The 25,771-nt window shown below is 38.3% G+C and overlaps 1 protein-coding gene across 1 annotated transcript; it reads left to right on the top strand.

The window, feature by feature from the left end:
• The first annotated feature begins 36 nt into the window (after positions 1 to 36).
• Positions 37 to 22,484, top strand: slc6a1b (solute carrier family 6 member 1b). The gene is made up of 14 exons (XM_020933908.1): positions 37 to 301; positions 524 to 655; positions 731 to 831; positions 1,215 to 1,324; positions 2,014 to 2,146; positions 4,212 to 4,346; positions 5,342 to 5,445; positions 9,275 to 9,399; positions 11,219 to 11,331; positions 13,401 to 13,532; positions 16,214 to 16,316; positions 16,410 to 16,510; positions 17,591 to 17,758; positions 22,377 to 22,484. Exons 1-14 carry the CDS (start codon positions 37 to 39, stop codon positions 22,482 to 22,484), a joined length of 1,830 nt encoding a protein of 609 aa, XP_020789567.1.
• The last annotated feature ends 3,287 nt before the right edge of the window (positions 22,485 to 25,771 follow it).

A 25,771-nucleotide genomic window follows, 5' to 3' on the forward strand; every position in this document is an offset into this window, starting at 1 on the left:
GAGGTCAGGGCCACTCGCTGCACGCGCACTCTGACCATGGCGACGAACGGAACCAAAGCCGCGGATGGACACGTCTTAACGGAGACCGTGACCGACGCAACGGACGCCACCAACATCAGCAGCACCACGCCAAACGACAAACCGAAAACGCTGGTGGTTAAAGTGCAGAAGACGAAAAAGGATATACCGGAGAGGGAAACGTGGGGTGGAAAATTTGACTTTCTGCTCTCTTGTGTGGGATACGCAATCGGACTGGGAAATGTCTGGAGATTTCCGTATTTGTGTGGGAAAAACGGAGGAGGTAATCAGGATTTATTTTTGGCTTTTTTATATCATTTTTAAAGAAGTGCTATGGTTTTCTCAATTTGATCATGGATAATAGGCCTAAGTCCAATTTTGTCCCGTGCGTAATTACGCACAGGCCTCGCTTGTGGAGCGTCCCGATCCATTGTTCCCAATTAAAATATGTGTGGATCATATTCATTGTTCTCTTATACGCTTGTACCTCTGATCTCTCGTTTAGGGGCCTTCTTGATTCCATACTTTTTGACCCTCATATTTGCTGGCATGCCTTTGTTCTTTCTGGAAACGGCCCTTGGGCAGTACACGTCCATTGGAGGGCTTGGTGTGTGGAAATTGGCCCCTGTGTTTAAAGGTAATGCATGGTTCAGTTTCTTTGAGCTAAATAACACAAATGCTGCATTATAAAAAAAAATACCACATTTTTCAGGTGTGGGTCTGGCAGCTGCTGTCCTTTCCTTTTGGCTCAATATCTATTACATTGTTATCATTTCCTGGGCACTTTACTATCTCTACAACTCCTTCACCACTGTGAGTATGCCATAAATATTACGTCTCTTGTCTGGGAAATCTTTCTCACCGCCTTAGTGTCCTTAAAATGTCTGTGTTGTATTTTTTAACATAGTAACCTTTTGTTGTATATGGCAGGCGTCTTTCTTTCCCAGAACTTGTTACATAACAGACATTTATTACTTCCTTTCCCACATAATTAGCGCCTTACAAGAGGTATTGATAAATGCATTTGGCGATGAGGCATTCAGTGGACTAAGAGAGCATGAAATCCCAATGTCCCGAATGAGCATTGTGGACTTGGCCGCTCGACAGACACGCAGAATGGGACCTAGCTGTGGGAGAACGCTTTAGCTAAAAAGGATCTTGATTTTTTTTTTCCCTCTTTTTTCTTAAATTTTTAGGAGCTGCCATGGCAGAGCTGTGGCAATCCCTGGAACACAGATCGCTGCTACACCAACTACAGCATCACGGACACCACTAATCTGACCAGCGCAGTGTTGGAGTTCTGGGAGTAAGATCTCTATAGGCTATTGAGTCCATATATGTATTCAGTGTGGCTGCTTTGGATTCAGGAATGGAATGATGTCACTCTCTAGGAAGGGGGGCCAGTATTCACCCGTCAATTAGCGGTTGTTTTATTTCGCAAGTAAAACCAAAAAATTCAAACTGGACTGAATCATTTTTATTAGTCCAAAAGTTCAAATGCAAACACACAATCCATCAAATCATCAGACATACAAAAAATGGCCTTGTGATTGTGATTCAAGCCTAAATGTAAATGTTATGGTGTCATTTGAAACCAGTAATGCAGTATTTTGCAGAGAAATAGCCAAAAAGAAGTCAAAATTGGGGCTCAATTCTTTATTTCAGTAACCAGGTCCATTATGCTGCTATATTTATCCAACCACAGCCCAGAATCTACATATTAATGGCTCCCCCCTACCCACACTCACTCACACTCTCAATTTGAATTGCCTGAAAGTTGTAATGCCAACTGACCAATTTTGTATTACCATAGAGCTAAAATCAGTGAGTCCATGCATGTATTGGTGTGCGTGACTACTGCCACTGTTTACAGCTAAAACCTTGGGGTAGTATTGCATAGATCTATTTGTACATGCATGCGTGACACTGCTTATTACGGGATATGGGCTAAACCCTGTTAGCATGCATTAATGTGCTGCTGGCCTGTGCCTGCAGACGTAACATGCACCAGCTGACCGATGGCCTGGAGAAGCCCGGGGAGATCAGGGTGCCACTGGCCATCACACTGGCGATCGCATGGGTGCTGGTCTACTTCTGCATCTGGAAGGGGGTCAGCTGGACCGGAAAAGTAAGTCTCAAATAAGTGCTCATTATAATGTTTGAAGATTCCAAAAATAAACTGAATGGAGTGTATTCTGGACATTGGATTTTCACATTTTGTTTATTCTAAATGGCAATGTTGGTTTAAAACAGATTTACTATAGAAAAAAAGGTAGAATAACTGCAGTCTTAGTGGTGTTTCACTAGCCAGACTGGTGCCACCTAGTGCCTCTGCTCAACTTCATTTTTTTCCCAACGACTAGGTCAGGCATCAGAATACACTAGACCAGGCATGTCCAAACTATGGCCCATGGGCCAAATGCGGCCCTCAGACTAATTTTTCTTGACCCTCAGGCTTTCAGGTGAATTGGTCCAAATTACCTTGCATCAATTAAAAATATACATTTTACTGCAATTTTTTTTGAAAATCTACTGTGATAAACCTCATATTTAATATTTAGTGTGTGGTTTTAAGGATCTTAGCATGAATTAAGACTGATGGCTCATTCTAACTTGTTAGACATGCACATATTTTAATTATTCACTGTATTGAGCACCGGTTTACAGCCCTCCATCAGCCCTCTGCTTTGTCTGTGTTTACATATATGGCCCTTGATGAAAAAAGTTTGGACACCCCTGCACTAGACGGTTTGCAAAACCACTCAGCGAAGAGCCATACATTATGTGTTGGCAACGATTCTGAGATCAAAGATTTAAAGCTGGAACAAAGAGAATGTTTGGTGAATTTCATCAAGGGGAAAGACATTATTGCCCTTCTTCCTATGGGATTTGGGAAAAGCTTAATATACCAGTTAGCCCCGTTAGCAGCGCATTACATACATCATGCCCAAATAGTAGCGATTGGTTAAATGAAAAGAGTACTCGCCTATGAATTCTAATACTGCGAGGTCAGACGATTTCTGCGAAGTGAAACCGGCTAACGAATCAGGCTAGCGTTTCACCGAAGCAACCAGCAGATTTTCATTTATGTGTCTTTATTGTTGATCAAGACATTTTTGATTCCCACATTTATGAACCAGAGTTTGACTTTCTTTAAATAATCTCATTTAAAAACAAAGCTGTGGGCGGAGATAGGGAGTAGGTGTAAAGAGAAATTTTCAGACCACTCAAACCTCTCTCAAACACGCTTTAATTTAGAAAGACAACTCTGAGTAAGTCTCCTTGAATGACTTGAGGCATTGAATGTATCTAATCTGCACAGACACAGATGCTAAACGCGTCAGAAATGCTAATAGGCTGTTATGTAATATTGTCCATGTTATGTGAAATGAAAAGGAGGCGGGGCTTCACACGTGTCAATCATTGTTTAATCGTCTAAATCAGTGAGATGACTGGTTGTTATGTACGCTTTTTTGGAGCAGGTGTGCAATATTGAAGACACTTGTAAACTCTCTCTTTAATTTTTATACCTTAAATGAAAGCAAGCAACTTATGTTAAATAATAATGTAAATTTGACTTTTGTATATTGATTTCATATTGATGAGCTTTCAAAGAATGACATTTACAACACAAAATATTGGGATTATATTAGGCTACTATTGTGGTCAAAACTATTCAGAAAATTATCCAAAATCTGTTCTATGCACATGATTTTTGAAAGTATAAATACCTGTTTATAGTATCAATTAGTATTTTCGCAACTTTACTCTGAACAAATTTTAGCAATCATTGTGCACATTCAACGCAAAACGCAATGCAATCTCTGGAGGCTCGTGCATATAGCCTCTGTGCTGATGCTATCTCTTAAATAGGGAATATTTGACTGTGCCATTGACGTCCAGTGCACAATCTGTACCTCTGCCGAATCATTACGAGGCTGTGTTATCTGCTGTGATCTGATTCTCGCTGACTTTGATAGCAAATGTGCAGAATGAGCGGTGATAAGGCGAGAACCGTGCAGGGGAGTGAGCTGAACCCGAGCATAGTGGGGTCAACGTGCCTGGAGGGAGCAGAGGACTAGGTCACTACAACAGCGCTACTCAAGCATGAAGCTACACTTTGTCTATTTGTTATGCCTTTGAGGAAAATTGCATCATTTCTTCTCATTATGTCATGTTGTTTGTGTTTGCAGGTTGTGTACTTCTCAGCCACCTACCCTTACTTCATGCTGGCGATCCTGTTCTTTCGTGGTATCACCCTCCCAGGAGCCATAGATGGAATCAAATTCTACATCACTCCCGAGTTTAGTAAACTGAAGGAGTCAGAGGTAAGATGGTGTTTTTGGTGACACTTTGTTAGCCTTTCAGTGCATAAAGAAAGACTTCATTCATAATGAACTATTAGTTTATTCATACTTTACTCATTCAGGCTTAGTATCTGAGTAAGTTAAGTTATACTTTATTCATTCAGGCTTATTAGCTGAGTAAATTAAGTAAGTAAGGGGACAGAAGTTAGGGTAATAATTATCTTGTTACAAAACCCGACTCATTCTTAAAGGTGCTCTACCTGATTTTTACTTTCTTGAGTAAAATGAAAATCAGAACTAGTTCATTTGAGACAGTTTGCAGAAGTCCAAAGTTATTCCACGCTTAGTTTATGCACCCAGAGTATCCTAATTAAATACAGTCATGAGTTTATAAGCACTTTTCACAACTTTCAGAGGCCAGAGCACCATCATGGTAATCATTAGCATGCTAAAGGCACACTTCCTGTTTCACAGACAATAAATTGCTCTATAACCAGGGTTTAATTTTCACCCTTTCACTGTAATAATGAATAACAAAGCCTTGCTTTTGTAATGTGCTTTACAGGCTTAATAAAGCTGCTCAAAACGCTACACTCCACTTATTCATTTAAGACATGGCTATAGTCACAGCTGCCCTGGGACATATTGACAAAAGCAAGGCTATCAATCTGTGCCATTGGACCCTCTGACCAACACCATGATTCACACACACACTTTCATACTAGGCAAGGTGGGTGAAGTGCCTTGCCCAAGGACACAACAACAGAACTTGGTTGAAGCAGGAACTGGTCCTCTGAGACCACTGCTCTAACCACTGAGCCTCTGTTACTGAATTACATGGCGGAAAACAGTCCCTTCAATAAACTATTTGTTGATTATCAGTATTTCTTTATGTTTTAAGGCTAATAAGGTGTATTTATTATAATGTGATATGATATATTTTGGCCAACACATGCAGGTAACAAGCTAATGACATGCTTCCTGTATTAGACTAAACTTTGTTTCTAATCCGGCAGGTGTGGCTGGATGCTGCCACTCAGATTTTCTTCTCATACGGTCTGGGATTAGGCTCCCTGATTGCTCTTGGCAGCTATAATCCCTTCAATAACAACGTCTACAGGTGAGCAATCAGAAATATGATGACATTTAAAGCTCGTGCCCAAATGCGCTTTTCCTTTTCCTCTCCAAAATCCTCCCCTGCAATAACAAACTGACCTTTCTGACTAAGATTTTCTATTTTGACATCACAAATGACGCCTCAAGCACGGATTTTTGGTCATACATTTGGATAATTTGCTTTACCACCCAGAACTAATCTATGTCTAAAAATGTTATTCTAATTTTAGATGCAATATTCCACCGTGATTTAGTAGCAGACCCCTTTTTAATCCTGATGTTGACAACTAGAGCATCGCTACTAAAAACACATGTATTATGGCCCGTATTACTCTGATTATTTTCTGATCTGATGTTATTATGTTGTTTTCTCAACAGAAAACACAGCTTCACTGGAATCATTTGGATGACTGTTTGCTTTGATTTTAGCCCTGGAATTGCCCATCTCTACTAAACAATAGGTCAAACGTAGCTGTTAATTTGCAGACTACCTCTTGATGACATCACAAAGTGGAGTATTTTGAGCTTGAGATATACACAGACTAATAAACCAGGATTATTGTGTGATGTGTGAATGAAACAAAACACAACTCCAGGACTCAAAGACTAAAATGGTAGCATATTATCTGCTAAAACGTTTACATTTTCATATGTAAATGTAATTCATAATACCTAAATGCAGCACGACAAACATATGTGCAGTATTTACATCACACTATACATCGCGTACAATATTATGCAAATGTCTTCTTCACTGATTACAGTTTTGGAATCCTGCCAACATCATGTCTAGTCTGTAATAGGTTACTAAATGAACAAAGAAATGAATCATCTTCTTTGTCAAGCCATTATTTAAATTCTGTTTTCTATTTCTGCCACGCTAGACACACAGAATTTACTACACATGCCCTGTCTGTTCCCACTTTTAAGTTATTAATTTTAAGTCTGGTTGTTGATTGTATTATGTGGTGAATTATGTGGTGATGATCTTACATTTCAGTGACCAAACTGTCTCTTGTGAGCTGACTCTTGTGAGCTTTAAGCCATGTTGCAATGCTGTTATCTCCTCAGAAACATACTTGGTGTTGTGTTTTGTTTCATACATACATGTTTGAGTAGTCCTGCATTACTGATCCACCTACATCTCCAAAGTTGCAGTGGTAGTTTGCAAGTTAACGTCTGCCTTTTCCCTTTTGTTCAGTACAGATTCCAGGGCAGTTTTCTGTTTGAGAAAAAAACTCAGCCTAAATATATAGGATGTGTGTGTTAAACATGTGTGAATGAAACTAAACACAACCCCAGGTATGTTTGTGATGATATAACACTATAACATAAATCAGAAAAGTAATGGGCCCTTTAACTATTCAACACTACAAAACCAATATATTAAATAACAACAATTTTACTTGTCCCTCATCTATAGAATGTTGTCATCTGAACCTTGGCATCCAAATTGTAAAGACGTAAAGATAACCAGGGACGGAAAAAATATTTTTGAAAGTGTATTTAGAACTGAACAACTGCATTCAAATGTATTTTGTAACATAATTCCACACATGGCCCAATCAGAGAACTGTATTCTGAACACTTAGAAAACTTTCAAGCAGGGTTGCATTTAAATTATAGTGTAAAAACATAACAGAATTACAGATCAGAAAAATCACACTTGCACACACCACAAGAGCAGAGTTTTCCATTTTTACCACTAATACTGTGCAGTTTGAAACCTAAATTGTGTGATCCAGTACTGCCATGAATAACAAGAAATGAAAAAAGTAATTGCAGCATAATGCAGTTACTCAGAATTAGTATTAGAGGTCCTATATTACACAAAATTGATTCTTGTGAGCTTTAAGTCATGTTATAATGTTGTTACTTCTTCAGAAACATACCTGGAATTGTGTTTTGTTTCATCCATGCATGTTTGAGTATTATTATTACTTTATTATTAGTCTGTCTACATCTCCAAAACTCAGAATGCTCTGTTCCACCTTGTGATGTCATGAAGCGGTAGTTTTCAAGGTAATACCTATCTTTAGTTGAGTAGAAATAGGCAATTCCAGGGCTGAAATTATCCAAATGATTGTAGTGAAGGTGTGTAGTGGGCCAGACAGAAAGGCAAAGACAAGGTATAAAAATAAGTTTAAATTTAATAACAAAGGCTCAGATTAGGTAAATCATAAACTTAAATCAAACTGAACAGAACAAAACTAACCCAACCAGACAAAAAACAGGAGTGCTTAAATGAGACCCAACTAAAACTGAACACAAGAAGGAAGAATTACACAAAATCATTAACTAAAACTACTAACTTAATCAAAGTAATAAGAAGGCTAATAAGTATAATACAGAAAATAATAAGTGATAATAAAGTGACCTTAAACAAACTAACTTAGTAAAACTAATACGGATGTAACAATAACTGAAATATGAAGATATTGTATCATCAAAAGTCTCACAATAATATCGTGGAATGTTACAATATATTGAATTACAAGTTCCTTTGCTTAAATGCATGGTTTTATAGTAGCAACAGCTTATAAACATTTGGAACTACATATCCCATGATTCATTTCAGAGCAGAGAGCATGAAGAGATATGTTTCTACTTGAGTTCTTGGGATTATGACGATAATAATTCACACCAAAATCCTGTCAATGTATTTTAAAAGCAAAAATGTGTCCCATCTACAATTATATCAGTCTCTTCAAAATATCACAATAAATATCAAACTGTGAGATGTGGATATCATTACATCCCTAAAAACTAACTCAATAATGATTCCCCTGTTTGTTCAGCATGGATAGTCTATGCCAAGGGTCCTCCATCTTAGCCTGATTCTTCAGCCGGTTTCACTTCGTAGAAACCGCCTGACCTCGCAGCGTTAGAATTTGTTCGCTCGACGGTAGGCGGGTACTTTTTTTATTTAACCAATCGCTGCTATTTGGTCATGACGTATGTAATGTGCCGCTAATGGGCCTAACTGGTATATTAAGCTTTTCCCAAATCCTGTAGGAAGAAGGGCAATAACATCTTCCCCCTTGATGAAATTCACCAAACATTCTCTTTATTCCGGTTTTAAATCCTCGATCTCAGGGATCGTTGACAACACTGAATATACGGCTTTTTGTTGATTGGCTGTTGACCAAACTTCCACTTTTTGTGAACCGTCTAGTGTATTTTGATTCCTGACCTAGTCGCTGGAGAGAAATGAAATTGAACAGAGGCACTAGGTGGTGCCAGCCTGGCTACCTCCGTCTGGCCACTCAAACAAAAAAAAAAAACGAACAAGTGTAAGTAAATAATTCAGATTTATTTTAACTAAAAGTTGTGCACCCGAATTAGAATATAAGTCTAAATAAAGGAATTAAATTAAATGATGTAAATGAAATGATACTATCACTGTGGAGTGGTGGTAGAGGTACCCACCACAAGCACTGACATCATAAGGTGGGAGATGGTCTTTTCAGTTTTAGAGAAGAACCCATCTCAAATATGCAGGATTTGTGTATGAAACATGTGTGAATGAAACAAAACACAACTCTAGGTATGTTTGTGATGAGAAAACAACATTATAACTAGAGAAAACAGAGTAAATGGACCCTTAATAAGATATATTCTGGGTATATGTATTCAGTTACTTCAAAAACACCGGAAATAACCACATTGTAGTCTTAATGCATTCAGACTCTTCCGTTAGATCCAAAATGGCGTCCATCACCCTCTCCCTCACTCCTTCCATCCCTCCCCCCTCCCCCTGCCCTTCACCAATGTGTGAGTGACTGATAAGACACCGATACCGTGGTAACAATGGTGGCTTGTGTCCCCTACAGAGACTCTGTGATTGTGTGCTGCATCAACTCCTTCACCAGCATGTTCGCGGGCTTTGTCATCTTCTCCATTGTGGGCTTCATGTCCCACGTGACCAAGAAAGACATTGCAGACGTGGCCGCCTCAGGTAATTGCAATCAATGTGCAGCTCGATACAGTCGCGAGGAAGTAAGGAAGTAAGGGAGCGGGATCGTTACATGTAAGATGCGTTTGGATGGATGCAAAGAATAGTGAGGTATTAAGAGTTATTGATGGGGCGATGATTAAGGTTGAAGCTTTTTGGTTTGTACAGTGGTGGAAGAAGTACTACATTTTGTTACTTAAGTAAAAGTACAGATACTGGAGCAAAAAAGCACTCAAGTAAAAGTAAAAATATTCACAGAAAAAATATATTTAAGTAAAAGTATTAATGTACTTAAAGAGTAATTAAAGAGTAAAAAATAAAAGTATCTGTGCAGATTTTAAGCGTCAAATGTAACAATGTTGACGAAGATTTGTGCTAAATATTCTTCAACGGAATTTTTTTTTTTGTATATTCTTGTTTCCTCAAACTATAAATGTAAAAAATCTTTTCAGCAGGTCTCAGACAATAATGAAAAAAAACTTAATTACAGTATTGGTGTGATCCATATGGAACTCTCTAAAACAGAGCTCTCTACTTCATGTAATTTTCAACATATTTTTCAACTTTTCTTCACAAATTGCTTCTTGGTTGGTGTAAAACTAGGTATTTCTGAGCTATAAAACAACCTAATTGAACAGTTTAACCCTTCCAGACCAACGTGTATTACATAACTGTGCATAACTTTCCAACCATAAAAGACAGAAATTTACTTTCCTTGAAAAGCTGACAGTTTCGGTTTCAGAGCATATTTCTGTTATTAGCGTACGTCACACACATGCTGTGTGATGACACTGGAAAAACGTCCAATAGAAACTTTGCTTTCCGCCAGACGCCCATCCGTTTTGATTGGCCCAAACTTTGCCAAAGAGTGTAGTGAGTCAAAATGGTCGACTCCTCTGAGCATCTGTGTTCATAACAATTGAAAAAGCCGCTCTAAGTGCAGTTATTTCTCAAATAAATGGTAAATTACACATCTTGGTCTGTGTAATTGTATATCGCTTGCTATTTTTATTTGAAAGGTTTATTTCAGTCAAAATGTGCAAATACAAATGTAATAAACACTATGGAAAGGCAGGAAGTGATGTGGCTCTGTGCCCTGGATCTGACACCAGCTGTTTCCCTGACCAGGAAAGTCATGGGGCCATTGCACTTTTTTTGTTTGTTTTAGGGCAATAAGAATATTTTTTGTTTACTTATAGACTTGACTATATATAGACTTATAGACTTTGTAGACTATTTTGCACTTTTGTGGCTAAGGACATTTTTTTTTATGTCCAAAAAGTTTTTTTATGCATGTTTGCTGTGTGTTTTGTATGTAAGAGTGTGAATTTTTATTTTTATTTTTTCATTTGTATTTCTGGTCCTATAGCTTTTATTACAGCCATATGACACAACTACAGCATGCAGATTGTGAACTAACAGGTTCTACTGAACAAAATAATGTATAACACTTCATTAGGGGGTAAAAGGCGGAATTTTAATGACAAAATTAATGGAAAAAATCCAGGCAAGGACAAATGTAGTAAAACTGCCCTTAGATCTGGAAGAGTTAAGCCTTTCTATCTTCATGGAGACCAAACCAGACCAAGTTACAGTTTAGATCTGTGGAGAGGCAACCCCACTCACAGTCAGAATGTCTTTTTTTCTAGGTAAATTTGAGTTATAAAACCACCTATAATTAGAAGATAGAATAGTTAAAGCAATGACATATCCATAGAAACAAGCAGGTGCCGGACCCTCCACCAGAAAAGTTATACAGTGTTCCTTTCAAATCTCCCATTGTCTCTAAATGGTTGAATATTCTCACTTGTCCCTCGCATAGGTCCTGGCTTGGCGTTTTTGGCGTACCCCGAGGCCGTCACCCAGCTGCCCATCTCCCCTCTGTGGGCCATCCTCTTCTTCTCTATGCTGCTCATGTTGGGGATTGACAGTCAGGTAATAACTATTTGGGCCTTGGGGGTAAACGCTGATTTTTTGACCATGTTCCAGAAGCTTCAATTATCCTCTCAATTCAGTGATTGACAGGTTTCAGATCCAGGCCCCTTCATTTTGGGCTTGGGGCATTTACTTTCAATTTCTTTCACAAATTACAGTGTCTAGTCTTTACATGCAACCAGACGACAAAGTTATTTATTTGTAATACAATGTTATGTCCAATTGCGTATTCTGTATGGTACACCTTTTTTATCCTAACTACCCTAATATTAGTTACATGGTTTGCTTCCAATATATTTTAATAGTTATTTATATATATATATATTTTTTTTTTGTATTCTCCTGCTGTTCTTACACTTTGCATTGCAACACTGGCATTTCCCCATTGTGGGACAAATAATAGTTCTCTTATCTTGTGTTATCTTCTTTTATCTTATATATTTGTATAGTTGTTTCAGTTTAATGTTGCTCTGGAAGTAAATTATCCATAAATTTTTCCCATAGACTTTTCAAAAAATTCAAATATGAAATGTTCAAGGGCAAGGCTAATCAGCTACATGCTAACAAATATCCATAACACGATTGTTTTAAAGGGACAGTTTGGAATTTTGGACATAGGGCCTCATTTCCTAGTGAGCCAGAGTGTTGGAGATGTGTGGAGACACTTTTTAAAATATTCCATTCAGTCCTTAGTATTTGCAGTACTAGGTATTTGCAGAGGTCACTGGTGCTAGGCTAGTGCATGTCAACGGCCATAGTTAGCCTGCCACTAAAAACAGTCTTACCCACTCCACAAAACACCCGAAGCAAATCTATTATTACGCCAGACGGTCAATGTGAATGCCTGTGTTGATAGGATAATGTTTGAAATAAAATTAACCTTGCGTGGCATGAATCGTTAGCCTGATTCATCAGCCGGTTTCACTTTGTAGAAACCGTCTGACCTTGCAACGTTAGAATTTGTTCACTTGACGGTAGGTGGGTACTTTTTTATCATTTAACCAATCGCTGCTATTTGGTCGTGATGTAATGCGCCACTAACGGGGCTCACTGGTATATTAAGCTTTCCCAAATCCAGTAGGAAGAAGGGCAATAACGTCTTTCCCCCTGATAAAATTCACCAAACATTCTCTTTATTCCGACTTTAAATCCTCGAGAATCCTCCGAAATCGTTGACAACACTAAATATATGGTTCTTCGCTGGTTGGCTGGTGATTGAACTTACACTTCCCGGGTTTTTGCAAACTGTCTATTGTATTCAGATTCCTGACCTAGTTGCTGGAGAGAAATGAAATTGAGCGGAGGCACTAGGTTATGCCAGCCTGGCTAATGAATTGTTTTATGTTGAGGAAGTATTTTCTCAACAGCAGCGGAATTTTACTTTGCCTGTAAGATAGGTGCTTGTTGATATCAGTCCGCCTCTGCCAAGCTTTCTATCAGGAAGTACAACTCGCTTCTGCTGCTCAGACATAAATTCTTCCAATGCAAGGTTGGTTTTACTTCTAAAATTATTCTATCGACACAGACATTCACATTGACAGTCTGACGTAATAACTGTTTTGCCTCGGGTGCACTGTGGAGTGAGTAAGACTGTTTTTAGTGGCAGGCTAGCTATGGCTGTTGACATGCGCTAGCCTAGCACCAGCGACCTCTGCAAAGACTGGAAGAAATATTTTAAAAAGTGTCTCCACACGTCTCCAACACTCTGGCTAACTAGGAAATGAGGTCTTATGTCCAAAATTCTGGATTATCCCTTTAAGCTCAAAAAAGTAGCTGATTAACTTTCAAACTTTAATTATAATTTTTTTTCAGAATGTCTACGGGAAAAATCATTGGCCAATTTAGCTCCAGTACCGGAGTTCGGGTGGTAACTGTTGAGCTGCTGTTGCTGTATTTTAGACTTAAATAGATGCAACTTGCTCCACATGCAATTTCAAACAGGGTCTATTTTATTTTCAACATTCATTTGTACTTAATCCCACATGACACATACAGTATTTACATTTCTAAGACCTGAATCAGATACACGGGTTCATAATGCCCCATATAACTGTGCTGTTCTCATTTAGTTCTGTACAGTGGAGGGCTTCATCACTGCTCTGGTGGATGAGTTTCCTCGAGTGCTCAGAAAACGCAGAGAGATCTTCATCGCTGTGGTCTGCCTCGTGTCCTACATCATCGGACTGTCCAACATCACACAGGTACACACTACTGACACTAAACTCTTTCACTATTTACTAATCATACTGTGGACTGAAAAGGATGGATAGATATTGGTTTACGCTGGGTGTGACTGGATCGCATCGCATAGTAGGAGCTGTAAAGAGGGTAGAGAGAGTGCATTCACAGAATATTAATGGCTTGAGAGATGATTGACTGAGCGGCAAAGACGGCAAGCTGTGATTGACTGACATAAATTCCTAGGTGACAATTACGGTAGTATTAAAAATAGTATTCCTGGTTAGAGGAGAGATGTTATTGGTAAAAGTAATGTCTAGAAGATTGAATTATAGAGGTGTGTTGTACTCCATCACATTTACCTCACAAATATAATAAATAAAATAAATAAAGTATAAAAAAGTCAAATTAGGAATTTCGCAAGGTTAGCCATTTTCAGACACTCTTCATTTTCTCCTACTTGAGTAATATTGAGTAAAAGTTTACTCTTTCCACTATGTGTACGTGTAGTGACTAAAGATCTATGTTGACAATTTTAAATGATTTAAATGATTTGTTTTCTGTTCTTTGGAAATGCTAGAATCTTTTGATGTTTTATGCTTTAAAGGTGTTTGATGCAACGTTTCGGATAGTGGGTTGTCTACATTTTGCATTTATTAAATTTAAGGAGAAACACATTGACAATCATCCATTTTCACTGTGAACATGGTCCCCTCACTGCAGACCTGATCAGTAACTGAGCAACTGCTTGTCTTCATGGAGATACATTTCATGCCATACTGTGGAACATTATAAATCAGACATAATGCCCAGACAGTTACTCTACTCTTACTTGAGTGTAGTTGTACAAAATACATCACTACCTTGGATCATTGGTCTTACGTAACTATACGAAGGGCCTTTTTTTTGAGCTGTTATGTCATTCAGGCCAGTGTTACAGTAGAATCATTATCTCCTCTCCTTCTCATTTTGATCGACACAGTTTCACTTAATCTGTGATAGAAACCTGCTGAAAAGTAGGTCTTTACTGGAGTCTTACTAAGATCATTATGTTATTAGGCCATAATTCAGTGTGCTAATATTGGATCACAGATTCTTAGATAGGCACATATTTAAAGCAGGCACATATTAAAAGATAAGCATGTCATTAATCTGTAGTGCACTGTTATTTTTAGGCAATTTATGTCCAATGTCAAATATTGTCCAGGTACAATTTTCCTTATCTCAATTTATTTTAAATATGTTTATATGTTTTTGAATTTGTTTAGGTAGCTTTTGTTCAGTAAATTCTGAAAATGTCATCTAAACATCTAAACAAATGATTGTAGAGGTGTGGGCACTGGGTTGTAAGCAACCATTGTGGGATAGGGCCTTGGCAGAGGTCTGTATAGCTACTAGCAGTACTGCAAATCACATTATTTAATCTGGTCTTTTTTTTCTTTTTCTTTTTTTTTTACTTGAATGCTATAATGTTTTTAATAATGTTCTAGTTCTCTTAAAGATGTGCTATGTAACTTTTATGGTGGAGGGTTTGTTACCTGTTAGTCTCAGTAAAATATTATTTCTTTGCTTGGCATGTTGCAGTAGCCAGCCTATAGAAAAATTATGTCATTTTGTGGAGAAAAGACGGTTTCAGATGCTCCCCCTAAAACGAACATACTACCCCTTGATAACCATCTGCCACTAAAACACTTGGCCTTCATGAGCTTTGTCTGACTGGTGCCTAATGCCAAGGGTGATCACTCAGTCCACTTCTTTATACAGTCTATTGGTTGCACTGAAAATACATCTATATTTCATTTAGTTTAACCACCACCATTTAAGTCTAATGTTTCCATGGGTTTCAGAATCATGAAACATTTTTACTTTTGCCATAGCGATGAACAATTATATTAACAAAATATAATATCTTTTTAATGAGTAAAAGTTCAATTATGGTTAGTTATAATGTTGCATATAATTGAAACCTATGAATCTAAACCTACAGTAGCTGTCCATGAGCCAGCACTTACATAAGCATATAGGCCAAGGTCATATTTGTCCTGGCACGGCGACGCAGCTAATCTAATCCCTGCTGCAGGCCATAGGAAGAGATCACAGAAGATGCACTCGCCATGCTGCCTTTCAACTCATCCATATCATAACAGGAGCTCATTATTGTAAGTCTAGGAGATGAGATGTATACAGTAGCCAAGTTAGCCAACAGATAACAGGATCTAAATTCAAGCATAGAGACTTAAAGGTCCTATATAGCTCAAAATTAACTTGTGAGAATTAAGTTTTGTGTTATAATACTCTTATATGTAACTGTAATCCTTTATTATTAGTCTGTCTACATCTCCAAGGCTCAAAATGCTCTCTTCCACCTTTTGAGGTCATGAAGCGGTAGTTCTCAAATCCTCAAGTTCTCAAATTTTACCTTTTGTTTAGTAGAGATTGGTAATTCCAGATCTGAAATCATCCAAATAATTTTACGGAAGGTATATGGAGTTTAAAAAACACTTCCTGTTGATGGCAGAAGCGAGTTGTGTGCACATATAAGAGCAGTATGAAAGGGAATATGAGAGGTAATCACTTTAGAAACAAAATTGTGGTAGGTGGAAGTAGTAATTCTGTCTAATGCATTAGTTCTAATGTAATTCTGTCATTTGAATTTGCCTGCAGTTGTATATTCTGTATATTTTCTTGTGTGTGATGTGTGCAGGGAGGACTGTACGTTTTCAAACTGTTCGATTACTACTCGGCCAGTGGGATGTCTCTGCTGTTCTTAGTCTTCTTTGAGTGCATTTCAATCTCATGGTTTTATGGTGAGTTTTACCTCAATCCTGAATACTTTTAAACTGTTTTATCTATCTCTGTTGTTTTAAGCATTTTGAGCTTATACTGCTTTGTGTTTGCAGGCGTGAACAAGTTTTATGACAACATTGAAGAGATGATTGGGTACCGGCCCTGTCTGTGGTGGAAGGCCTGCTGGTGCGTCTTCACTCCGCTCATTGTGGCTGTAAGTCCCACGGCGACTATTCTTCATCTTTATGATTGACGGCAAATGTATGGTCCACACTCAAGTGACCGTTCACACCTTAGGATAGTTCAATGGACCTAACCAATAGTGTTATAGCCAGGACCGCACTAAATGAGATCAAGACCAGTCCGAGATCACAGGGTCCCGAGTCCAAGACAAGACCAAGACTTTTAAAGGTTGAAACTGAGACAAGCTTTAAATAAGCCAAGCAAACTGTAAACACTTAAACACTTGAGAACCTCTTCTTTAATTCCACTTCCACAGGCACCTTACAGAAAACAACTTCAACGTGAATCAAGTGGGGTTTTTCAATTTCATGACATTTACAATTACATTATCTTACTGATTTTGCAGTGATACTGAGCAGCCACATTTAGTCGCCATAATGAAATATGATCACACTCGTCGAGGGTCAGACCTTGAGTCCAAGACAAGACTGAGACCAAGCACCTTTGAGACTGAGACAAGGCTGAGTCCAAATGTGCTCGAATCCGAGACTAGACCAAGACCGTAAAACAGCGGTCTCGAGGCCCGTCTCGAGACCAAGACCAGTCTCGATTACTACGACACTATTAACTAATAACGGACACTCCTTACTTGGTGTGTTTGTTTCATTGTTTTGAGCTCCTCCATTCAGCCAGATATAAGGCAGTGACTTCAGAAGAAGCTACTTGGATGAGTGGTGAACATAGGCTATATATATAAATGGATAAATCTAACCTTCTAGCTGCTGCATTCTAAATAAGAAGTAAGCCTAGGCGCGCTTCTGGCTCCATTGACGCTGGCTCCAATTCACTTTGTATTGAAAAACTGTCACCGCTCTCTCTGTAACTGCTGCTATCCGGCTCCACATTTCGTTCTTAGAATGTTCCTATTAACTCGCTCTGCATGATCCTGGTGTTTTTATTCCACTATTTTGTCTGTAAATCAATTCCTACTCCTAATATCGAAGAAGAAAACAATAAGGAAAATAATATCACATTATCTCATATTTCTGAATGACACAATAATGATACCAATACGTTTACATGTTCTAATGGAGTGTGTGTTTTTGTGAAGGGCGTGTTCCTGTTCAGTGCGGTTCAGATGGTTCCTCTCACCATGGGGGACTATGTGTTCCCAGCCTGGGGGCAGGGAGTGGGCTGGTTGATGGCGATGTCCTCCATGATTCTCATCCCTGGATACATGGGCTACATGTTCCTCAACCTCAAGGGCACGTACAAAGAGGTGAGACGTATTATATTAATCCACTTGGTATGTTTTTTTCTTCTTCATAATGATGATGTAATTTAGAGTTATGCTTTTTGCACACATCACTGCTCACTCCTCACATTGCTGGATATCAAAACATTGTGTATGCCAAAAATATTCATTACAGATGGGGGGCAGATGAAATGAATATTGTTGTAGTAAGTTCTAGGGTCTAGTGAGAGAGTTTAGAATTGGCTTGATAAAATGGACTAAGACTTGGGACTTGAACTTGAGGCTTGTGACTTGAGAAGACTTGATGCTTCTCCTCAAAAAATATCTGTTTTTAGAAAATACTTTTCTCTTTTCAATTCATACATATGGTGCTTAATTTTACAGGAACAAACTGGAACATGTCCCTCCCATTTCTCTATTTGTTACATTGGTTGTAACTGAAGTACTGTGATATGGTATCATCAAATGTACTACAGTAATATACAGTACAATACAGTAAAACAGAGGGAACTAACTAGAACATGATCCTTCCATTTCAGACACATGACAAAATAATAATAATTTGCACTGAAAAGCTGAATTCTTTCCATAATGATTCACACAAATATCTTGACAAGACATTTAAAAAGGAAAAATTTACATTTCTACAACTCTTATATAAATACTCACATGTAAATATACTATGACTTTTTAAGTACAGTTTAGTTTAAAATTCATCTACATTGTAAAGATTCTAAGATATATTTGGTACTTTGGTTTAAAGACTTGAAATGAGTTGAAGCTCAAAGCAGACAGCTTGGACTTGACTTGGACGCATGGGCCAGTGACTCGAGACTCAATTTGGACTTGCCTGTATTTGTCTGGGGTTTGAGTCGGACTTGAGGTCAAATACTTGAGATTTACTTGAGTCTTGCAAAACAACGACTTGGTCCCATCTTTGCTAACAGACAGACACATCATATGGTTAAACGGTTAAATGGTTGTGAATTTACTTACATAAGAAAATACCATGTTATCAACAGGGTAAAATGTGAGAGTATGATATCATCAGATTTTCATATTTAAAAAACACATATTTTTGTTGGTTTTCTAGGCTTGCAAACTTGCAGTATGCTGCTACTGAAAATGTGGATAGATCGAAAATGTATCCAGGCTAGCTCTTCATAGTTTGCAGAATTGTCTCCATTTATCTAAAGAGCAAGGTTGTGTGTTAAATTCCTGTGCCTACAAATGCAGTTCCTATATTCTTACTGACTGTTCAAGCATGAAAGGCATGTGTAGGTGATCTGATGACTTTTCATTTCCCATTGTGGTTGTGGTGCTTCAAAAGACCTCTTGTAAACTGTTAGACATGCCTGCAGTTATTGTTTTTAGCCTAATTTAAACAACATCATGGAACTGTGTATGCAGTCAAGGCTAACTAGACAATTTCTATACATTTTTATAAGTTAAAGGAGCACTATGTAACTTTTCTGATAAGAGTCCATGGGGATATGCTCTTGGAGTACTTATAGGCCTGGAGTACCACAGTTTTTTTAAACAATACCTTGAATGATATGCATTCTACTGTAAGGGGGGGCCATCTTTTAATATCATACTGTGAAAATATTCCAGGCAAAGTAACAACATCACCATGGTGGCAGACCCTCCACCCAGAAAGTTACAGATTGCACCTTTAATCGTGAAATAGCAATGCATAATACATTCATTTTAAATCAACATGTATATCTTATTCATTTGCTGCCTTAGTTCTTGAATCCTTGCATTAGAAAATTGTCCCCCTATATCTTGCACAGAGAATATTTCAGCAATAACCCTTCATAACATCTCCATTGTGCTTTTAACATTAAGAGCTGCTTGATTTTATGTTATAAGCATCTGGCATACGCTCCCATATGACAGATATAGCAGTGGAGGCAGAGGCAGAGTAAATGGGCCATAATTACAGCCGGAGCATAGAGCTGTGGGCCCGATGTGCAGGTGTCAGTTCCTGCTGTGGCGCTCTCCACTGATCGTCTAATTGTAGCAATCAGAGTCTGATTAGGCCGTGACAGATTTAAACCCCCAGCACCATACAGCCACAGTCCACCTCCTATGTATAGTGCATAATCTATAATGGAGTCTCAGTGTGCTGGGTCATTCTTATCAATGTAGCAGGACTGTAAGATGTCACCAACTAAACTCAACTGACTAAACTAAACGGAAAATCAGACTACAGTTAATTCTGCAAATAACAGAACTATATTTAAAGCAGATTTTAACTACCAATGGATAATGTAACTATAATACAGTCTCAGTATGGCAGTATCAAAATAAAGAACCGTACTGGCAAACAATCTGTACAGTTGCAATTGGCTAATCTTGATCCTTGATGCAAATAATGTGTGTTCAACATATAGTTCTGACTTCTACCAGTATGTTCTGAAATGCATGAGATTCTTGCAGTAGTTTAGCAGCTCATAGTTCATTTGTCTTTCAGATGTGCTTAAATGTGCACTGTGACATAACTGAACTAAATCTAATTGTACTGGTAGGAGCAATTGCAATAATATACTTTGTTGTTGTTGTTTAGCTACCTAATAATGTATTAATAGGAATAATGATTTCAGACAAATATATAGTGCATAATGACATTGAAGATTATATGTGTATATATACCAAGTATTAATAAGACTTGGTAATAGCCTAACCTGTTCTATTCTGCAATAGGGGTGTTTTGATTGGCTGCTGGTCTACAGAACTTGTCAACATTGTCACCAGTACCAAAGATGTGTGCATTTGCTTAAAAAAACATTCTTCTGGCTTGTATGGAGAGATCATTTACTCATATGAAACTCCACTGGTGTTTGGTGTTTACATCTTTCCAGTGGAAGCAGAAACCCTTGATGGTGGATAGTGGTCCATAACCTGCTTGTCTCAGAGTTTAACCTGGAATGTTCTACAGTGTAAATCAGTCTATTTCAAAGACTCTTTCAATGAGCAGACTCCCCTCTCTACAGATCTGATCTGTATCTTTGCCAGGTGCCATTACCTGCTTGCACAGTGGTGCAGTTTGGCAGCCTCACTTCCTTCAGTTTAGCCCAGGGCAGCTGTGGTTGCAATAATAGATTACCACTACCAAGTGTGGAATGGATGAATAATGACTACAGTGAGAGGCTTTGAAAGGCTTTCTCGAGCCTGTAAAGCACATTACAAGTGTAAGCCTTTATTCGTATTATTAAAGGACCACATTTAAGGTGGCAGCTGTGTAGTGTATCCTGTTTTAAAAGTGTATTCACACAGACAGGTTGGTGAGGAGAAGTGTTGGTGCGAGGAGAGTTCATGTAGCACTGATTTCCAGTATCATCTTTAGCAGCTGTCATTTCATATTTGAGTCATACATCAGACTCTGGAGACTCATCAAAGCATAAATCACACAGTACAAAAGATACAAGTGTCGTGTGTCAGAGGAGAGGAGGCCCCGGGCGCACCATTCGTCTTCACTGTGTGCAGCTGGTGTTTACGCCTATAGCTTTACCATTTGACAACACACTTTCAGCTGTGACACTGAGATACTGGCTCCCATTCACTTGTTTTGGACCACATCTGCACATCATCACCTCAGAGGCTGCTTCAGAGGACGTTTGTAAATCAGCAGCTATTGTTTATTATGAAAGCTTTATTCAAGTTTAATGGTACTATATTCTGTCTGCTACAAAGCAGTGTTGCAATCATATTTGTAGAAAAGCAATGCTTCAATTCAATGTTCATACTTGGACACTTTTATGAACACTGTAGGCTGTGGGTTACACTAGTTCCATTTACAATACAAGGCAGCAAAGGATGATGCTTTACCTGTCTCTTTATGTTGCATCCTTATTGAACCATTTATTTATTTATTTTTTATTTTGTGATCCAGAATATGTCCTAAAGGATTTCTTCAGAGATTCTTTCCTCTCCTGAAGTTCAAATTGAATGTGAATATAACTATACATTTATGTAATATACAGAAATGGAAGTTACATAATGACTGAAATAAGGTTGGAGTTTCTTCTCTGTTCTGGCTTAGCAATAAATCCGATATCTGTACTACAAGAACCTGGGTTACAATATAACCTCTACTGTTCCAAACTATTTATGGGTTTTAGATTGTTGTTTGTAGGTGCCATTTTGAGCACATTTCGCCATTCAAAAGTATAATATATAGGCATTTTATAATGTTGTTACCTTCTCAAAAGCATACCTGGAGTAGTATTTTGTTTCATTCACACATGTTAATCCCTCACGAGCAATCCCTCAATTCCGCAACGAGCAGCAGTCGTTTTGAAGTTAACACCTAACTTTAGTTCAGTAGAGATGAGAAATTCCAGAGCTGAAATTATCCAAATAATTCTAGTGAATATGTTTGGAGTTTAAAAATACAGTGGAGCACTTCTTGTATTACCACATGACATCACAAGGTGGAACATCACAAGGAGTGTTTTCTATTTGACAGAAGAACTAAGCCCAAATATGCAGAGTTTGTGTGTTAAACATGTGGGACTGAAACAAAACACAACTGCAGGTATGTTTGTGATGAGGAAACAACAATATAACAGATCAGAAAAATAGCCTAATACGGGCCCTTGTATTTTTTTTTATGTTATTCCCTTCTTGTCATCAGCGTCTGCGGCAGATGATCAAACCAGTGGTTCTGGTCAAGTCTCAGGAGAACGGCCCGGAGCAGCCGGACCAGAGCCAGAACCCGCCCACTGAAGAGGCCTACATCTAAGCCCCGCCCCCGCCTCTGAAACCACGGCGACGCGCTCAGCTTCTGTGATCCAGGTTGGAGCGACCACCAGACTGCCATGTCTGCTTTCATTCACCTACCTCCTGGGGACACGTGAGACCAACCTGATTACAGTATCAATGTGTATTTGTAAAATACAGATCTATAAAAGCTACGAGGAAAAACTAAACTACCCAGCAGAGTTGTTATGTGATATTATCAATTTTATTATGCAAAAAGTCTTAGGAATGAAAATGTGACTTAGGAAATTATTGTATATTCAAACTATAATTTAAAGTTGGAGGCCCATTCAATAGTATTGTGCTACTTTAAGGATATTAACCTACTAAACTATATTTACTGTACAAAGAAACTGTATGGTTGCATTTGCTTGTTCATGAGACAAACTCTTTACAATGAATGCAGTGTAATATATGAAGAAATTAAAGGGAAATTTGATACAGAAAATTTTATGGGAATGTGCAAAAAGGTATAGGCCAAATCTGCCCTGGTGTGAGGTGTATCATTCAGTCAGAGAGATGTTTACCGACTTTGGAGAAGCACAAGTAGAAGCACAGTGAGTGTTTTTGTCTTTTTAAACCTTTGACAGCAGCAAAAATACCTTTTAGACATTTAGAACACATTATGGTGGAGAGGTCACCACAACAAATTACAAAGCTACTTCAAACTTATAAAAAATACTGCATCATAAAAATACTGCGTTCTAAATTCTGGGGTAAAACCTACTGAAAATTTGCTATAATAGAGAATGGGGGTGCTCTGTAATTTTTCTGTTAGGGTTCACATTCACAAGAGCCTATCCTGCATTTATTGACCTTAGACAGAAAATTAAATTGTACTTTTTCAAATGCAAAAGGAGAAATGACTAAACATTGTGATTAAATATACAGAGGCTAGGCTGTGCAAACTTTTGTACCAGACTAAGACCCTCCCTCTTTCCCATATAAGAACTTCAGCTCTATCCAATCATGGAGAAGCAAGGAAGTTATCCATTTTTAAATCTAAAATCATTGTATTTTGTTGTTGTGACTCGCCTGTAGGCCCACCTGGTTATTACATAGCGAGAGACTGTTATATTCTTTCTTTGTTTTTCTAAAGATCTTTGTACGTTGTCCGAATCTTTTTTGTAGAACCATTTGTAGCTCATTTTGTACGTGAGCATGTCAAGGACCAAAATTATAACATGAACAAAATCAATCAAACTCCCCCCTCTTCACAACAGGGTCCCTTCATTTACAAGCACAATTTCGATTCTCTTCAAATCCCACATTTTGCACTGTGCTTATTGCCTATAAGAATCAAACACATCTGCATGGGGTTAAAGCAGGTTAGGTTAGTTTCAGGGTTGCATGTTAATTGTAGCACACTCTACAAAGCTATAATATATGACACATGAGGTATAGAAGGAGGTTTTAGTATGGCTGGGATGTATTACAAAGCTGCCGCATTACAGTCAGGAATTAAACTGTTTAGTAAATATGGACAGTAGAAGAAAAGTGGACCATGGGAGCAGGTTTTGTACAGATATTTACAGTAGATCTATATATATATACTTCTTTTTAATCTTTTTCAGTCAACAGTTTTACACATAATTCTGCATGATCAGTGAGTACTACATGTGGTATCAGCTTATTTTCTTGCAAAGATGTCCTCTATTCCGACTGTTAGCTTGACATGTTACTTCATGCTACAGCGCAGTACAATGCAAGACTGACTTATTGTAACTACATTTTTGCTTTAAGCCTGTGATATGGTGGTATGAACAGTGGTGAAAATTGAAGAAGTAAAGTACTGTACTTAAGTATAAATCGTAGGCATCTGTAGCCTACTTTACATCAGAAGACTTTGAAGTGGATACTTTTTACTTTTACTTTACTACATTAGAGAGCATTTATCTAGTGTTGTAGTCAAGACTGCACTAATCGAGATCAAGACCAGTCCGAGACCACAGGGTCCCGAGACCAGGACAAGACCAAGACCTCTGAGGGCCAAGACCGAGACAAGACCAAGACTTTTAAAGGTTGAGACAGAGACAAGACCAAGACTTTTAAAGGTCGAGACTGAGACATGACCTAGACCTCTGAGGGCCAAGACCGAGACAAGACCAAGACTTTTAAAGGTTGAGACAGACACAAGACCAAGACTTTTAAAGGTCGAGACTGAGACATGACCGAGACCTCTGAAGGTCAAGACCGAGACAAGTCCAAGACTTTTAAAGGTTGAGACCAGGACAAGACCAAGACCTCTGAGGGTCAAGACCGAGACGAGTCCAAGACTTTTAAAAGTTGAGACCAGGACAAGACCAAGACCTCTGAGGGTCAAGACTGAGACAAGTCCAAGACTTTTAAAAGTTGAGACTAGGACAAGACCAAGACCTCTGAGGGTCAAGACTGAGACAAGACCAAGACTTTTAAAAGTTGAGACAGACACAAGACCAAGACTTTTAAAGGTCGAGACTGAGACATGACCGAGACCTCTGAAGGTCAAGACCGAGACAAGTCCAAGACTTTTAAAGGTTGAGACCAGGACAAGACCAAGACCTCTGAGGGTCAAGACCGAGACGAGTCCAAGACTTTTAAAAGTTGAGACCAGGACAAGACCAAGACCTCTGAGGGTCAAGACAGAGAAAAGACCAAGATTTTAAAGATCGAGACCAAGACAAGACCAAGACTTTTAAAGGTCGAGACTGAGACGAGACCGAGACCACGGCCCATTGAGACCAAATCGAGACCAGCTTTGTCATTTTCTACTTTTATTTGTATTTTACAGTTAGCAGAGCAAGCTGTACTGTACTGAAACACTCTGCACTCCTTTATTGGACCCTCACCCACAGTTTTTATTATTTTTTATTATTATGTCAGACTTGCTGAAAAAGCTGGGGGTTTTATTTTTCACATGTTCTTAATTTGAGAAAAAAAATCTATTCTATTGTTTCTGTTGAACAAAATTCAATTTGAAGCCTTACAACACCTCAAAACATGGGCGAAGTGCTTTTACTTTTTACTCTTGACTTTTCTTTTGATACTTTTGCTTTTAATTGAGTATTTTTTGCTCCGATATCCGTACAAAAGAGAGTACTTCTTCCACCACCAGTTTTGAATTCAGTCATTTGCGATGGAGGCAGCTTTGTTCTGTACTTATGTGGCTGTAACTGTTACGAGTCATTTTTTAAGAACTAAAATAAACACCGAATTCAGATTTTCAGGAAAAGTCATTAACCAGCCAAGCACCAATAGATCAGGCTCACGTTTGTAACACTGTTTTGTGTA

Source organism: Boleophthalmus pectinirostris, unplaced genomic scaffold (genome assembly GCF_026225935.1).
Source record: "Boleophthalmus pectinirostris isolate CB_2022bp ecotype Guang Dong unplaced genomic scaffold, ASM2622593v1 HiC_scaffold_3, whole genome shotgun sequence".
NCBI lineage: Eukaryota > Metazoa > Chordata > Actinopteri > Gobiiformes > Gobiidae > Boleophthalmus > Boleophthalmus pectinirostris.

Coding starts and splice junctions, on each gene's coding strand:
- slc6a1b (XM_020933908.1), top strand. CDS start 37: ATGGCGACGAACGGAACCAAAGCCGCGGATGGACACGTCTTAACGGAG. Junction 832..1,214: donor TCTACAACTCCTTCACCACT/GTGAGTATGCCA, acceptor TTAAATTTTTAG/GAGCTGCCATGGCAGAGCTG. Junction 9,400..11,218: donor TGCAGACGTGGCCGCCTCAG/GTAATTGCAATC, acceptor TCCCTCGCATAG/GTCCTGGCTTGGCGTTTTTG.